This window comes from Misgurnus anguillicaudatus, chromosome 3 (genome assembly GCF_027580225.2).
Source record: "Misgurnus anguillicaudatus chromosome 3, ASM2758022v2, whole genome shotgun sequence".
NCBI classification, from domain to species: Eukaryota; Metazoa; Chordata; class Actinopteri; order Cypriniformes; family Cobitidae; genus Misgurnus; species Misgurnus anguillicaudatus.
Window position 1 is genome coordinate 9,419,969 of NC_073339.2, and position 18,383 is coordinate 9,438,351.

Genomic DNA, 18,383 nt, shown 5'->3' on the forward strand with positions numbered 1-18,383 from the left:
CAGTCAAAAGATTACAGAATGCCTGAATCTATCCTTTTAAATCAACTTTACAATGCAAATTAAGTGATATCTATACCTTCTGGCAAACATGTTCATGAAACGAAGCAAGTAATTAAATTATGGCTAAAAAAGTGTGTCTTACATTTATAATGTGTCTCCTACTAGTGCTGTATATTACACAATATATTTAAGTATATGTGACCGTGAAGCATGGGTATATTTGAAAAGTGTGGTTCCAAAACACGATAGACGCAATTTAAAAAAACAGTTACCGCCAAAATCAGTATTGTATCAGGTCAGTATTTAAAAGTAAATTCTTAATTTTATGGAAAATTTAATATCCGCCGTGTTATTCTGTCATCTTTTCTCCCTTTTTTCCCCAAAACGCGATAAATGCCAGTCCTCCTTCTCTGCAGAATGCAATAAATCCGCTCAGCAAATCACAGCGCTTCAGTCCACACACTGTAAACAATAATGGGGGCACTTTGAATACACACTGAATCCTAGTTTTTCTCATCTACTTTGCACTTTGTGATCAACAAACAAACAAAAACAATACTTTTGTTGGTCTGTGACGGGGAAGAAACGTAAGCCATCAAAATCAAATGAGATGCGAAAAATGCCGGCTGTTGTTTGTTTTCACAAAACAGGATCAAGCTTCTGTCATGCTAACACATTGACCCCAGAGGATCTTATGAAAAACTTTCCTTTATTTTACTCAAAGTCAATGAAAATCGAGCAGGACTAAATTTTTTTAAAGCTGATCGCTATCAAAAAAGTTCAGCGACGACGTCCCAAGGATGACAGCAGCAATGACAGTGTTCTTAATATGACAAAGTAAGTGTTTTCATTAATGCCATTAATGTTTACTTTTTAAACAGTGTATACCACTAGTCAACTAAATATAACATGGCAAAGATGAATGCACATTTATATATTGATTTAATAGTTTAATTGCATTTTGCGGAAAAGATAATCAGTTTTTATAATAAATCTTTGAAAATCAAATTATGGATTAGAATTTTTTATCTTATTATAACCTAAATGCTATGTGAAAGTTTGTAACAAAAAAAATTGGTTTTCATCTTGTCACTTTCTTGGTATAGAAAACACATTTTTATCAAAATTTGTCAAAATGGATTTATTGCGATTTAAAACCAAACTTTCATTTGTACACACCAACACATTGTGTGGGTCAAAGTTATTGATTTTTATTATAATAAGTAAAGATCATGATCCTTAAATATATTTCCTATTCTAAATACATAAAACATGTTTTTCGTTAGTAATATCTGTTGCTAAAGACTTCATTTGCACAACTTTAAAGGCGATTTTCTCAATATTTAGATTTTTCGGGACCCTCAAACCATACAGTACATCGACGGAAAGCTTATTTGTTCTCAACTTCAAAATCTCAATAGTGTCAAGGGTCACATATTACATTGTACGAAAAAATACTCAAAAATGGGGGCAGTATCCTTTAAAAAGATCATAATATGTAATGTACAATTTCGGTACAGATACGTAGGCCTATACATTTGTTACCAGTGTGTACCTTGTGTAATATGCACTTGGTGCCAATATGTACTAATATGAACTCTTTAGGTGCAAAGATGTACTTTTAAAAAGGATACCGCTCTAGTGTTTTTTCTGATAGTGTTTATTACACCATATACATCACTGCTATACTATTTTTAAGGGCTCTTCGGTTTATATCTTACACTGTGTCCTAACCTGACACGATGCAATATGATTCCAGCTATGGGCAATTTGTCTGTCCATAGCGAAAAATGGGTGTGGCGTGATGCAATCAATCACAAAACACAGCCAATCAGAACAGTTTGGCTCTGTTTGAGTTTTGTTTTTGCTCTCTCATACTGCAGCTGAGGAGCGCACACACATACAGAGACACATCCATCCGCTTTTTATGGTGCAACTTGAGGTATTAGTTAAATATTTCTGCTTTTAAATGTGTAATTAGCTACAATATCACACTCTAAACATGGCTGGGTTGTTTTTGACCCGTGGTGGGTGGATATTGGACGGAACACGTGCTGGGTTAAAAATGGACCCAATGCTGGGTTATTTTAACCCAACTGTTGGGTTATTAGGCCTATACGCCATGGTTGCATAACAACAACCCAACACTGGGTCATTTTTTAACCCAGCATGTGTTCTGTCCAATATTTACACATTATGGGTAGAAAATAACACAGCCATTTTCAGAGTGCACAGAAATAGAAACTGCTTCAAAACATGGTTGGTTAGGACAAAAACTCTGATAAACATAGAAAATATACTTTTTATTGCGTGTTGCAGTGTTGGGTAGCGTCTGGTTAGGACATGGTGTTATGCTGCGTTCAGACAAGCCGCGGTAAAGGCGTCAAGCACGAGTTATTTCAATGTTAAGTCAATGTAAAGACACGTTGACGGGCGTCTGGAGGTCTCGCGCCGCGAATGAGACGTTTAGCACGGGACGGTAGACACAATTCCACCTCATTCGCGGGTCTAGAACTTTGGCGCCGTTAACCAATCAGGAGCTTGCTCTAGTAGTGACGTGATTACAAGAAGCGGGCGGAGTCGCAGAAGCCCCTCCCATGACGGAATGTCTAGATTACTAGAATTTCATGCGTGGCTTTTACGCGCAAATGAAGCAAGTAAACTCAAAATGTTCAAGCGGCAAACTAGACACGGTAGACGCAAATTTGACGCCCCAAACGCGGCTGGTGTGAACCCATGGTTAGGGTTTACAAAATAAATTTTTTGAGAAAGTCAAAATACATGCAAAAAAGTAGTTTCAATTACCTCTTTAACGTATGCAATTTACATTTACACATTTTTTTCAGTTTTGCCTTTGCAATTGATTTGCATCATTGCCAAATTTGGGCAGATTTTGGATGTTGACAAACAATTCTGTAAACAAAAGACAGAATGGCTCAATGTTCTTATTGCATAATTGTCACGATCCATTTACATCACGGCTCATTCTATGTTTTTCATGTACACTTGGCCAGGGCCCAGAGCCGTCCTTGGGAAAAGAAATGTTTCCCATTGAAATGATTCCAGCACTTTGGAGGATGCCCTGTCTCCATCCTTTCACACTTAGATAGATTGGCTCTGCTGGCAGAATTCAGATGAGCTTTGCTAGCTTTGCTTCCCGAGGCTTAAAGGTTGCACATAGTAGAAAAGCACTTCGCCTGTACGGTATAATCACAGGTGTTACGGTCCGCAACTAGCAAACCCCAGGCCTATTTTATGGATTAGAAACAAAGCCAAGTAAACCCCAGAGAATTGTTTTAATATCTAAGTACTGTAGCATCTAGATGAATCTTGTGAGCTGACATTTTCTTGAGTCGCAGCCCGATTAAATATTCATAACCGCACTCAGATTAATCCACCCATGCCCCGTTTCATAAATATTAACCCCTCCGATCCTCCTGACCCTTGACTCGAGGGATTCGGGATAAATACCTGCCGTGGTTTACTTCTGATTCTTTTAATCAAATATTTCCAAGACAAAGCGGCTCGGACATGTTACGCAGGTTGTCTTGCGAGAGAGAAGTGCAGATTACAATGAATAATTTTACATCTGTAATAACTGTTGAAAAGCGGCTCCTCCAAAGGCACTTTTGTCTCTGCATAATACACGATAACGTGGTAAAGAGGGTGAAAAGGGCTTTTAACATCATTCAGTGTCTTTAATTTGCAAACAAAATTTGAAGCAATGTTTAATTTATTGTGGGGGAGTGCGCTTTTTGCGTACTCAGGGCAGATCAAAACTTTACAGAAAGCCACAGTTAAAGAGTTCATGATAAAACTACTAAATTGTACAAGTACATTGAACCATGATTTATTTAGCATTGCATGTCTGTTTCTGTGTGATAGAAATACATGTGTTTAAAAAAAAAGTTCATAAAAAACGCAACGGTTTAGGTTTTGCTGTTTCAATTGCACTCTATCTTGCAGGTTTTCCCACCAGCATATTGTTTTTTGGGGAGCAGCCCTCAGGGACCATGGTCATCACCTTGACAGAATACCCATGAGTCTCAGCGGCCCAGCTGCGGTCCAGGTCTACCAGTCCCATACAGCCTTTACCTGGTGATTGGAGAAAAAAAATACAAGGAAGATACAAGTTAAGAAAACTGCTTTTAATTACAAAACAGTATTATTATTATTATTATTATTATATTAAATTATTTTAATATAGAACACTAGATAAAATAGTATGAAATATATTGAATCAAATAATATCAAATAATTAAAAATACAAAAACATTTTAATACTCTATTTAATTATATTTCTTAAATAATACAAATAATTTAAAAAATAAAATATTATGAAATATACTAAATATATTTTATATATATATATAAATTTAAACTTATTAAAATTTAAATATTTTAATAAAATAAAAGAAATATTTTTTTATCATTTTTATTTTATTTATTTTATTTTTTAATGTTTACTATTATTATTTTTTTTTAGCATAAAATCTTTTAATATAAAAATTCGTTTTTTATAAGTGAGGGGAGTAGGCGGGAAGTAGGGGGAAGCACCCCCTAATTTTACAGGATTGTAAATACAACACAAAGTTTGGTTCATTTATATATTATTCATTCTGAGTGTCGATTTACACTTGCAGATAGCGCTCCATGCTCCCAAAAGCTATTTACAGCGATTTTTGCCCACCAAGGTCTATTTTTAAACTGAAGTTTAAACTAAAACTAAAGTTTAAAAAAGACGCGCAGAATCTTTAGTGGCGGAGGCAGAACTGAGTATGGCTCATAAAACACATTTGACACAATGTCCCTGTTTCAAATCCAACTTTTGCCGACCTCGCTCTTCTCCCTTTTCCTATCACACATCGCTTCGAAAAGGCATTTCTTTACGGAAATTTAAAAAATTGGAAATAAGTGCATAATGAGTGTTAATTAAGAATAAAAGTATTTATTGGGTAGGGTTAGGGGTCAGTGTAATGCTGCGTTTACACCAGCCGCGGTAGAGGCATCAAGCGCGAGTGATTTCAATGTTAAGTCAATGTAAAGACGCGTTGACGCGCATCTGGAGGTCTCGCGCCGCTAAATGAGCCGCTTAGTGCGGTGCGGTAGACGTGATTCCACCTAGACGCGCAAATGGCGCGAATTGAGCGTTGCAGCGGCAAACGCGCAAGTTGGAAAATTTGAACTTGGAAAAACGAGCCGTGTTAACCAATCAGGAGCTTGCTGTAGTAGTGACGTGGTTACAGAAAGCAAGCGGAGTCGCAGAAGCCCCTCCCATGACACGTATTTCCGCGTGAATGTTTTGATGACTAGAATTTCACCCGCGACTTTCACGCGCGAATGAAGCGAGTAAACTTAAACTGTTTAAACGGCAAACTAGGCGCAGTAGACCCCTCAAACGCGGCTGGTGTGAACCCACGGTAAGGAGGGCTTTAATTCTCCCAATAATGCAGCCAGCATCCATTTAACTCATCAATTAAGAGAAACCGTTTCCCTCCCAATGACGAGTTTTTACGGCAATCCGTAAATTTGCTATTATTCACTAGGTGGCGCTCTTACCCAACTTATAAACACTGAAGCATCCACTAAGGCCAAAACTCTGTGTATGTTTTAATCATCGCTCTGAATCTCTATCAAAATTCCCTCACAAAAAAGCAATTATCTCAGCTTTTTGCTTAAAATTTTGTATTTTTAAAGAAACCCATTTGAAAGGTGATAAAAACGAGAACAAATGAAGATAGGATGAAACTTTTTTTTAAAGCAGACGTTGTGTTCTTTCATATATTGAATGTTTTTATATTTAAAGAAGAACATTTTCTGGAAGGCATTAAACATTTGTAAAAATCATAAAAAATGCTAGTGCTGGTTGACAACTTTTTTTGAAAAACGCTGGTGGGTAAAGAGTTAATAATTGTAATAAATATGATCATTTACACTCTATGTTATCATTGTATCCTGTTAATGCACAAAAATACTGAGGTGCAGGTGCAAGCATCTGCCAATACAAAGTATAGATAGTTGTGAAGGCAGCACCCATGCCCTCATCACAAGTCTCTCTCTCTCTCTCTCTCTCTCTCTCTCTCTCTCAAACCCTGCAGCGATCTTCAAGTACAAAGAACTGTCTAAAGTGAATGATACAAGCAGACAGTTAAAACTAAGACTTTAAACTAATTATTATTAATTCAGAGAGGATATTAAAAATTTACAGTGGTCCGGACCTCAGTGACGTCATAGCTAGTTACAGCCATAAAACGCAGCTCCCTAACCTAAAACATCTTTCTGTGCCCCTGGTTCAAAATCAGTCATAGAAATGTATTTCGACAGTAAAGTGTGCAATTTCACACAATTTTTATGAGAAACTTCTTACAAAATGGTATTGCATTTAGAGGTCACACTGATGATAAAAAGACTGAAATGATGATAAGAAGCACTAAAATCTTAAATGAGCGCTTTTTTTAAATAAATGTGATCTCATCAGGCCGTAATTAACATCTAAACTCGAAGTTATCTGAGTAAAAGCCTGTGCCAGCAATCTCGGGTGTGAATAGCATCAGCTCTGGTTAACATGTGTTTTGTGAAGATGTTGAGAGCCTGTCATCTCTGCAGTTATAAATGTAGACACAGCAGCTGTGTGAGATTTATGCAAGAGCACGATGAGATTGTGTGGAGTGAAAAGTTTGGTGGAAAATGAGGTCAAAAAGAGGACAGAGCCGATTGAGCAGACACTTCTGATCTCGTTTCCCGTTTAAGTGTTTTTAACTTTGAGAACTGCAACTGATTTTCAATTTCTACCAAACCAACATGTCTCTAAATAAACCGTAAATGTCACCTGTGAAGAAAGTAATGCATTTTGCAGCGTGTCCAGATACTCTTCCACCAGTTAAAAAAAACATGGTTTTCAGGAAGTTGTGTAAAGCCAGCCAATCAGATAAGAGCTTTCTAAATCAAGAAAGAACTTTTCAGTTTTGTATTAGCAAGAGGTTGCTATTCGCTTACTCCACAATAAACTTTTTTAGGACTTTTTGTCTGTTTTTTCATCCACACTGCAAACGTTTGACTAAAAACTGTACTGTACTGTAACTGTATATAAAAAATAACCAAAATGATGCAATAAGTCTGCAAGCCATATGGAAGCCTGTCTGGTTTTTTTGCATTAAAATTTGATTTTTTGCAAATTTAAAATGCTTGAACTTAAACTCCAACATAATTCGGAGTAAATTGATAAAAATTGTCTTCTTTTACAAAAAACTTTGTGGCCCACAACTTACACTAACCTAAAGGATTATTAGGAACACCATACTTATACTGTGTTTGACCCCCTTTTGATCTGTTTACGCCAAATTCTGACTCTACCACCAGACAACATTTTTCCAGTCTTCAACGGTCCAATTTTGGTGAGCTTGTGCAAATTGTAGCCTCTTTTTTCTATTTGTAGTGGAGATGAGTGGTACCCGGTGGGGTCTTCTGCTGTTGTAGCCCATCCGCCTCAAGGCTGTGCGTGTTGTGGCTTCACAAATGCTTTGCTGCATACCTCGGTTGTAACGAGTGGTTATTTCAGTCAAAATTGCTCTTCTATCAGTTTGAATCAGTCGGCCCATTCTCCTCTGACCGCTAGCACCAACAAGGCATTTTCACCCACAGGACTGCCGCATACTGAATGTTTTTCCCTTTTCACACCATTCTTTGTAAACGCTAGAAATGGTTGTGCGTGAAAATCCCTGTAACTGAACAAATTGTGAAATACTCAGACCGGCCGTCAGGCACCAACAACCATGCCACACTCAAAATTGCTTAAATCACCTTTCTTTCCCATTCTGACATTCAGTTTGGAGTTCAGGAGATTGTCTTGACCAGGACCACACCCCTAAATGCATTGAAGCAACTGCCATGTGATTGGTTGATTAGATAATTGCATAAATGAGAAATTTAACAGGTGTTCCTAATTAATCCTTTAGGTGAGTGTATATTAAAAAAAAGGTTTTGTGTCCCACCGGCGGTTCCGCAGAGTTTAAAGGTAATTTTCACTCTTAAGGCAATACAGACAAGGGTTAACTCTCTAACAAAATGTATAAAAACTAAACTCACCAATTAATCTCCGTTCCAGGGGTAAACTGACAGCTGTCTGGTCCGCGAACCTGCACAAGATCATGTGCTCCTGAGAAAACCAAACAGCATATGTCAACAAAATAAGCATTTGCAGGCACGGCAATAAACAGACTTGCATAACCGAACAAACGAAAACAAATGCATGGCGCACGGCTCAGCAAGTGTAAATTGCTGAGCAATATCAATACATCAGATCATTAGGGTACTAGTGAGGGAACGATACATTTATCAACAGCTCCAACTCCAGACAGAAAAAACAATTCCGTATCAATCAATGCACGGGCGACTGTAATTGCGTTTGTGGCGCGGAAATACAGCGAAATAGCTTCTGTTCTTTCCAAATGATGACTTGAGGCACCATTATTTTGCATTAACTGAATAAAACTGCTGCTGATGGAAGGGAATGTAACTGCGTGCCAGATTGATTCTTGCTATCAAGTTTAGTCCTTTAGGCTAATAGCTGTGATCAATGCTATTACTCCAGGCTAATGTTTCCAAAATATGCTTCAGTACGGTACAGCGTTTCTACAGCATGTTTGGTGTTTGTGCCGATGGCTCATGGAGAACTACTGAATCGATTATTATGTCAACCGTGTTCAATTTTCAACATATTAAACCGAAATCGAATTAGATTATTGGATTAAACAGATTTGTTTGTATGTAATTCCAATTATTTGTGACCCTGTCTGTAAAATCCTGGTTAGTCTCAATCTAATTATGAGATTGGGAGCATTTAAGTTTGATTTCTCAATATGGTGACGGAAGTCCCGCCTTCCAGTTAAAACAAAACAATCATCAATCGATAAAGACTCGATGCGGAGTCATGTGGTACTTGGGTTCTGGCTTGAGGGGATACAGCTACGGTCAAATCTTGCGAGATGTTGGTTGCGTGATTATGACAAAAACATAATTGTTGATTATTCACCTTGATATTGCAATTGCGGTCATTATTGTTGATTAATAGATTTTACATTCAAGTTTTTAAATGTTTTATAACTTTCTGTGAAGCAGCTTGCATGGTAATGTTGTTAGTAAAAAATTCTAAAGAATGGCTAAAGGACACGTCAATTTATCAATTTTAAAATCTCTGATTCACCACTGTATTTCTTGGCCAAACATAGTCCCGAAACGCACAGAAATGAGACTTTTGCTGATTATTTAATTGTTTGACCAGTAATTGTAATCCCGATTAGTTTTCGATTAATTGTGCAGCCCTAGTTTGGGGTTAGGTTTGGTGGAAGGATTAGAATCAAAACAGCGCTCAACCTGCGAGATTTCATGAGATTTTGGCCGTAGCTGTATCCCTTCTAGCCACAACCAGGCGTTTGCCAACCTGTGCGCATGCACAGTAACTAAAACGACCTAAAAAAAAGTTTTTAGCACAGTTTGAGCTTAAGTTACAAAGTTATGGTACAGTTGACGTCAAGTTTAATTGTTGGTCAAAAATATGTCTTATAATTGTGATTTCAGCATTTGATTTTGGAGATATCTGTCTTTCCCTATTGAAGTAGATAACTGTAGGACATTTATGATTGAAGTAACTGCGATGATAAAAACATACAAAGTTTTTATTATTTTTGGATCAGTGGATGAATCAGTGTTTTATAAGTAGGGTAAGAGCGCCACCTAGGGCTTCATAGCGGAAATATGGATTGCCGTGAAAACTCGTCATTGCCAGGGAATGTGTTAAAGTCATAAAAATTTAAATTAAAAACTTTTTTGGAATATTGTGGTATTTTTACAAATGATTAATCTGTGAGCTTCAATATTTTACACAAATCTCCTTCCCTCCTTGAAACAATCTCCCTTTATTTCTGTAAACGAGGACGGGGCCCAGGAAAATATTGCAGTGATTAGCAAATAGCAACATGACCCAACGTCTAACGATCCAATAAATTCTCGATAGACAAATTCAAGTCACGCCCTACTTTTTTTCTCATTTCAGAAGCCGTTTTACGCGGATATACGGCACAACGGGGAAAATAAGACAATCGCTACTTCCGCTTCCTTGTGACTTTAATCTGTAAGATCTTACTAGCAAGTCAGGGATGCGTTTCAATACCTTTATACATAAAAGTATGAGCAATGGTTATAGTAATGCATTCCTTAGCAACCGCCACTAATTAAACGTCTTTTGGGTTTAGATCTGTGCCCACGGGGTACACGGTCTCTTTTAGAGTCTGAATGCTGGTGTGCAGTTGATTTGTGAAGCAGGGGCCATCAGCGTAGCGGGCGGGAGGCAGAATCTGAAGGGACACTGATGAAGGTGAGATACGTCTGATTAACCTCATCCATTACTCGTGCTTCTCCTGCCACTCCAGCCGTTCCACCAGCACATAGAGATAAGACCAGAAAAATGCACAAACGACCGTAGCGGGCAGCCTATTCCCAGGAATGCCATATTTGTGCAGCTGGGACGGTTTGAGCTTAAGAAAATCAACGATGAAGAACAAAAACAAACATAATTGAAGGATCGGATTGTGGAAAGACTGTTGAAAGATTGTAGGATGATGATATAATGTGTTTATTGTATCATTTTACCAAAACTATTAGGGACCGTTTTTAGGGACAAAGCTAACATTATAGATAATTTACCAATTTACATTTGTGGCCCTAGACCACAAAACCAGTTATTTAAATTGAGATTTATAAATACAGCTTTACATTGATATATGGTTGTTAAAATATGACAATATTTGGCTGAGATACAACGATTTGATTTTAAAATTTTAAATAATTCGGAAAAACGCACACATATTATAAACGAAAAGGTTTGTTTTAGTGCTCTCTACTGGCTTACTGCTGAAATGACCTTGTGGACTGAAAAGAGGAAGTTGTAGGCTTTTAAATAAACCAAACGTGAATGGGTAATCCCCAAGGAACGGGTTAGCAAAGCAAAGTTTGTAGGCGAGTTTCTGATCAATTTTGATAGCAATTTTGCTACTCACAAAAATAAAGTTTTTATATATTTATGGCAGGAAATGTACAAAATATTTTCATAAAACATGATCTTTACATAATATACTAATAATTTTTGGCATAAAAGGAAAATCAATAATTTTAAACCCATGCGGTGTATTTTTGGCTTTTTCTATAAATATACCTATGCGACTTACGACTAGGTCCAAGATCACATTTATGCAAAGAGGACCTAGTAACATTGCCGTAACACGTATGGAACGCGTCCTGTATGAACCAAACGAAGAAACAATGCCAGAAGGGGGCGTGTCCTAGTGAGGTCACGTGTGTCATCAAGTGCACTATTGCAAAAACAATAAACGTCACGTGTCTACAGGATCTTTATGGGATGTTTGTGAACAATATACTGTAAAAAAATATGGACGTAGTGTCTGAGACATCACCCATAGGTTTGTGAAGAGCTTTTTTGAAGCCAATAGTTGGCGGAGCCTTGTGTCACTCGTGGATAACCAAAAATGGTTAAAGAGGCAGAATGTGGGTGGAGCTGAGGTGGCTGGTCGCTGAAACCACACCCACCTAGCTTGACGGTAGCCTTTATATAATTTGAACGGATGAGTTACAAAAAACACCCCCTCACAGTTGTCATGAAGGCCAAAATTAGCTATATAGACCAAAAACACTTTTTTGTACCAGGCTGTAAACATTATTTTCTGCTGTAAAGTGGCATTTTAACATGAGGGTCTATGGGATTTGACTCCCGTTTGGAGCCAGCCTCTAGCGGCCCGTCGATAAATCACTTCCGTATTAGCTTCATCCGAGAGATCGAACCAATGAATGAATACTTGAAAATACTTGAAAATTTTACTTTTTATGTAGAAAGTAAAAATACTTAAGCCTCTGAATATATCTTCCGTTCATACTATAGTCATGACCAAAACAGGTCAAAAACAAAACATGCTTGAATGAGGTGGTGTGACATCATCAGACATGTGAAGGTGATAATGAAACAGAGTAAAAGTGAGACACTAACCTTATAGCTCAAAGTCTCAGCAAACCTCGCACTGTAGAGAGAAACAGAGGGAGCCAAACTTAATGAACTCGTTCACTGAGGCACAAATAGGATGCATTAACAAAATATAAAAAATGAGAACACATCATTTAGATCTAAAGATATCACAAGTGATACATACTGTAAAAGGTCATTCACTTTTGAACGCTAACCATTACGTTAATGCTAACTATATTAGTGTCCACACCATCGGACGTTTACTCGATTGTGCGCCACAGTTCTCGCGCCAATCATTTACCTTTAATGGCATAACTAATATTATAGATATAATTTGATTAAAAACTATGCAATTGTTTACATGTCATTGAACGTTTTGATATGCTGTTCTTGTTGCATTTACAGCTGCTATAACCGGCAGATGTCTGTAACGTTTGATTGGCTGTCAATAGTTTATCGTTCATTTTTTAGAATTATACTACGGATCTGTTGAATGCTGTATTCTGATTGGCTGAGAAATGTTCCGTGGGTATGCATTAATTTCTGATAACCGCACACCTAACTTGTCAAAGGTCTTAAAAATTGAGACCAAAGCAATGTTTGTGGTAACTGTGGTATAAGAGGAATAATTGACTCCGGTCCTTTGAATTATTTGAAAATAATGCAACGCGACGTGCCCCATTGCATCTTGGGTGTGCATTATTTTCTTATAATTCAATGGCCCGTCGTCAATTATTCCTTACAAAAAAATGTTGCCAAACTGATCTCAACGATATTGTTTCATGCATCTTTATCATTATATTTTTGTGATTGGAATTACTCTATTCTCTTTAATATTTAACATGTTTTTATAGTTATTGTTAGGGATGGGCCGATGACGCTTGCTATGCTTCTCAATGAATTACGGTGAAATGCAGCTACATCCAATAGCCAGAGGGCGCTCTCGTGCGGAAACTCAATATGGGCGCAGAAGAAGAACCACCATACACACAAATCTCGAGGAAATGGCTTAAACATATATTTAAATTGCTGTTCTTCAATTCTTTCAGGTATTTTCATGATAATAAAGAATATGTATAATGATTATGTTTGACGAGTGTTGCTTTTTTTAAATGCATGTTAGAAATGACTCAAACTAACAGTGATTTCAGATTCATAAGGACTTTCAGAACATTCACACTGGGCGAAAGCGTTAACGCTTGAGGAAAGGCTTGTCTGAAGCATGGCCCAAAGCCAATCACTGTGGCTGCAACACATGCTCTGGTCTTGCATAGACATAATTGGCTGGCTCGCGCTAGGTTATTTCCATAAGGCGATATGATTGGCTGACACGCGTGTTGGCGCTTAAAAGTTAAAAAATGTTCAACTTCTGCCTTGAGCAACGGCAGTGACGTGACGTTGACGGATCCACAATTCAGTTCGGCAATGCATGACATCACCCATTAAAAGTGTCATGCAGGGTTCACAAAAGACGCAGCAAGCGTGAGTGATTTACATGTCAATGCAAAGCACGATTAGGCATCCTGCAGTGCGAAAGGTGCGTTACGTGTGAATTGAGCGTTATCGCGGGAAACGCGCAAGTTGAAAAATCTGAACTTCGGCAGATTTCCATGGCACGTTAACCAATCAGCACTTTGCTGTAGTAGTCACGTGATTACAGGAAGCAAGCGGAGTCTCAGCGGAGTCGCAAAAGCCCCTCCCATGACGCGAACTTCTGCGTGAATGTCTCGAATGACTAGAATTTCACGTGCGGCTTTCCGGCGCGAATGAAGTGAGTAAACTCAAATGTTCAAGCGTCCAACTAAGCGCGAATAGCGCGTTTTTTGCCGCCTCTACCACGGCTGGTGTGAATGCACCATTAGAGAAGCGTTAACGTTTCGACCCGTGTAAATGTAACATTACTGATCCAAATCTGAAGTACATGAAATAGATGTGCATAATATCAGCTGCACAATTCAAAAATCGTCATCAGCCAGGTATTATAAGTGTATATCTGCATTTATCGCCCCAACCCTAGATATTGTACATAATGTGAACAGCCCTTACGTCAGTGGTTCTGAAACTTGTCAGCGTGCACCACCCTTGTGTAGGGCGCATCCCTTCTCGACTATATTTTTTATGACATAAAACAATCTCAGACTTAGAATGTGAAATAAACAAAACAATAAATGATACAATGTAGTGACCAGAAACATCACATGCTCTTCTATATGGTCAAAATATATTTGTAGATTGCTTAGATCCAAATGAATTGTGTGTAGATTGTATGATTAGTTTATTCATATTATGTATTCATAGTAAAACTTGGACAAGTACATTAACTTTCTGTTGTCAGGTTGTGTGGATGACACAAGTGACGGATGACTCGATGGACCGCTGTCATGGCAACAGCATGAACACAACCCCAAAAACTAATTTCACATGCTCGCTTTCACTATGATGCTCGTACCCTACGGCAAAATTCCTCATTGAAGTTAAATGAAAGTTTACATCAAAATGTGAGATCTCTCAAAGTGACGGTTTCAGATTTGGAGAAAAGTCAGCGCAATCTCTCCTTTATTTGGTGAATTTTACAGTTTTCCTGCCAACATGTAATGTTGGTCTGATGAGACTCAGCTGTGTTATTGTTGAGAATGTTAGCAGAAAAGAATGACAAAAATAGACACACGTTAATGAACGTTTGTTATCTTTATCCGTTAACTGGATTATTATCTCGGTTTTCCTCATAAATCATTCATTTTCCTTGTTATTTCCTCATCATTCCTTTTCATTATGTATGAGGGTGTTTCTCAACTAGGAGCATTTCTGGGACTATTAGAAATTAAACTCCCTTTTATATTACACTCATGAGTTTATTCACAGTACAGTTATCCACTAACAGGGTCCAATACGCATAACAACACAATGCAATCCACCGCATTTCATATTCTAGTGCAAATTAAGTTTTTGGGAATAAAATAACCGACTTGTTTGTTTTGCCCGGGTTGTTTTATAGCTTGCGTTTTTATGGATACTAAATAGGGTCTACATAAAATGTATCGGTGACATGGTGGGACGAACAATAAAATCTATACATTAAAAAGAAATAAATGACAAAGGCGAGTTACCAAGACTCTTTATGACACTCGTACATTAAAAAGTTTCTATATAAAAAGAAAGACATAAAACTGCCCACAGCTGAACAAACAGATGTAGATCTCAGCATTCAATGCCATGGATCATTACTGTCCTGCGTACCATGAAATCGGGGGACATAAACTAAAAGATGAAACTAGGAATAAAAGTCGATATTAGTTTCTACCTCTTGGGGAAGTTGAACTTGAGCGTGTTTTGAATGAATCCGTAGCAGCAGGGACTAACCACAAATCCAGCCCTCGCTTGAAGGCAACGGTCCATCACCATATCTGTAGCCACTCCGCACGCATGCAAGGCCACCTGAGGAGGACACCAAACACAACATGCTGTTAACTTCATCCGAGTAAGGCTGCAGGTTCGAACCAAGCCTAAGCTTCAAATGGGCCAATCACATTCAGTCGTCATATTGCGCAACTCTATTATGTAGTTGCATGGGGTACTGATGAATCAAAAGCAGGTAAACACATTAAAATGTGTATATTATGGCAATTGTAAAAAAAAGCATGCACATTTTGTTTTTGTTTGATAAACAGCGTTATTACATACATGCACATTTTCAAATAAAAGCCCCATTTACAATTATTAATAAGTGGTGCTATCTGAGGTTTCAAGTGTTTCAAATATCGTAGTAAATGCATGGTTAAAGGATTAGTCCATTTTCTTTAAAAAAAAAAAATCCAGAAAATGTACTCATCACCATGTCATCCAAAGTGTATTTTTTGATTAAATTATGTTTTTTGTGGAAAACATTCCAGGATTTTTCTCATTTTAATGGACTTTAATGGACCCCAGCACTTAACAGTTTTAATGCAGTTTAAAATTGTAGTTTCAAAGGACTCTAAACGATCCCAAACGAGTCATACGGGTCTTATCTAGCGAAACGATTGTCATTTGATTGTCAAGAAAAAAATGCACTTTTAAACCACAACTTCTCGTCTATCTCCGGTCCTGTGATGCGCCAGCCTCATGTAATTGCGTAATGCCGTGGAAAGGTCACGTGTTGCATACATGAAACGCACATTTGTGGACCATTTTAAACAATAAACTGACATTAATTAGTATCATTCGACATACAACAATGTCGGAACGGTCCTCTTTCTCCACACTTGTAAACACTCGGGCGTAGTTTTGCATACGTCATCCGTGACTAAAGCTGCAAATTTCGACTATTTTTTCAACCGATTAATCTATCGATTATTTTTTCGATTAATCGAATAGTCTAAAGATTTTTTTTTACAAATAATAAATGTAACATCTGCTATTAATGGCAACATTTTATTGAAGCATTTTCTCAATTAAACAAATACACAAACAGTGCCAGTGCCAAGGAAAATATAACAAATCACATAAAAACAAGTCCAACATTAATTCAGCCTAACATAACCAGTGCAAAAGGGGCATTATTCACCTTAAACAAATAAAATATATTAATATTAAAGAAGTAAAATAAAAATAAATCAAACTGTATAATAACTCCTTATTAATATTAAAACATGTCCCGCTCTTTATTGTTCCAGCCCTAGTGCTAATCATAAACTAATGAAGAGTCATCATTAACTACAAAATGACTCACATGAAATCATTGTTTATTAATACATTAACTAAAAAACATGTCATGTTGTACTTAATGATGACTCTTTATTAGTTTATGATTAGTACATGCATTTACTCAGCATTAGTTCAGACTGAAGTAAAAATAAGTTCATTGTGATTCATGAACACTTATTATAAAATGTAACCATTATATTATTACTGTTAATATTATTACTATCAGTAGTAACGTTACTGCATTCTCATTTAGCATCAACTTTAACATTTAACTTTTCTTAAGTCTCGGGTAAATACAAATTTAGTTAGTATGATCTTCTAATATTTTATTAACGGCGTTTACGCTGCTGTTACTTTAAATAAACGCATGTCAGGAATACCTAACGAGACGAGCTTTTATAATATCTGCGCACATAGCAAAAAAATAAGCTATGGGAACTCCGCGCTGCCAGCTGGCTTTCAGTGCACGCGGGCACATGCCTATCTCAGTGTAACAGTAACTTATTATTTCATAACTTCTTAATATAAAAAGTTAAACATGTCCCGCTCTTTATTTACTGTTTCAACATACTGCCCAGACGCGATGCAATGTCGTGTCTGTCAGGCGTCTCGCAGCTCGTATTAAACTAAGATGTAAACACAGCTGTATTAAGCACAATATATGCCTGCATTGATTCTATTGTTGTATAAAAACTTACTGTAAAAATTCAAATACTTACGCTGCCGTCGCGTCATTTTGAGGTCGGAGAGCTCCAGGTTGTTTTCTTTTAAGATGATCATGCACAGATGTTGCGCTGCTGTGGTATGCCATTTCAGTTTTACACAGTATGTGTTTTATTGGGTCTCTGCTTAAAGTATTCCCACACTTTTGATCACGTTCTGGCTGTTTGGTATAACACTTGTATTATCCGGTCGGAGCTGAAGCCGCCTTCATTTGAAAACGTAAACAATGCGACGCATCGAAGCATTTCCGGCAAATCGACGTAATTACGTAATCGACTACGTCGACGCGTCGTTCCAGCCCTATCCGTGACCTCTTGACGTGATGACATATTACGTTGCGCTGGTGCGTCACAGGACCGGAGGAAGACGAGAAGTTGTGGTTTAAAAGTGTATATTTTTTATTTTTCTTGTCAAAAATTACAATTGTTCGCTAGATAAGACCCTTATGACTCGTTTGAGATCGTTTAGAGTCCTTTGAAACTAGGGCTGTAACGATATATCCCGTGTCCCATTAAAAAGGCCTGTCTAAAATCGAATCTGCATCGCGATTCTGTGTTTCATGCACAGCTTGTACGTGTACTATGGCGTTTTGATCAGTAAGAAGTCCGTTATCAATCTACAATCATTATGAGTCTGAGTCGTTTATAACGTGCATTTGAAAAAGCAACACTCGTTAAACAAAGTCATTCAAAATATTCTTTATTATCATGAAAATACCTGAAACAGTTTGAAGAACAGCGATATACATATTCCTGTAGGCATTTCCTGGAATAGGGTTTGTAACGCTACTTCTTCCGTGGCACAAGTGGCGTTTCTGCACGAGTGCGCCCCCTGGCTTTTGGATGTGGCGGCATTTCACCGTAATTCATTCAAATTCATTCATTGAGAAAACGCGCATTTGCACGATAAATCGTTACAGCCCTATTTGAAACTGCAATTTTAAACT

General features: G+C 37.5%; 1 protein-coding gene across 3 annotated transcripts in view; it reads right to left on the bottom strand.

The window, feature by feature from the left end:
- Positions 1-3,677: 3,677 nt before the first annotated feature.
- The window catches only part of gstcd (glutathione S-transferase, C-terminal domain containing), a 78,315-nt gene continuing 63,609 nt past the window's right edge, over positions 3,678-18,383 (bottom strand). The window contains exons 9-13 of one of the 3 annotated variants that reach the window (XR_012365516.1): positions 15,333-15,466; positions 12,056-12,086; positions 8,086-8,155; positions 6,830-6,939; positions 3,963-4,095 (exon numbers count right to left, since the gene is read on the bottom strand). Coding sequence is in view for 1 of the 3 variants with exons in the window: in XM_073861007.1 (XP_073717108.1) it covers positions 3,956-4,095; positions 8,086-8,155; positions 12,056-12,086; positions 15,333-15,466 (375 nt within the window). In the remaining 2 variants the exon portion in view is untranslated. Of the gene's footprint in view, positions 4,096-6,829; positions 6,940-8,085; positions 8,156-12,055; positions 12,087-15,332; positions 15,467-18,383 lie in introns of all 3 variants that reach the window. The other 2 variants (XM_073861007.1, XR_012365519.1) reach the window with 2 other exon arrangements.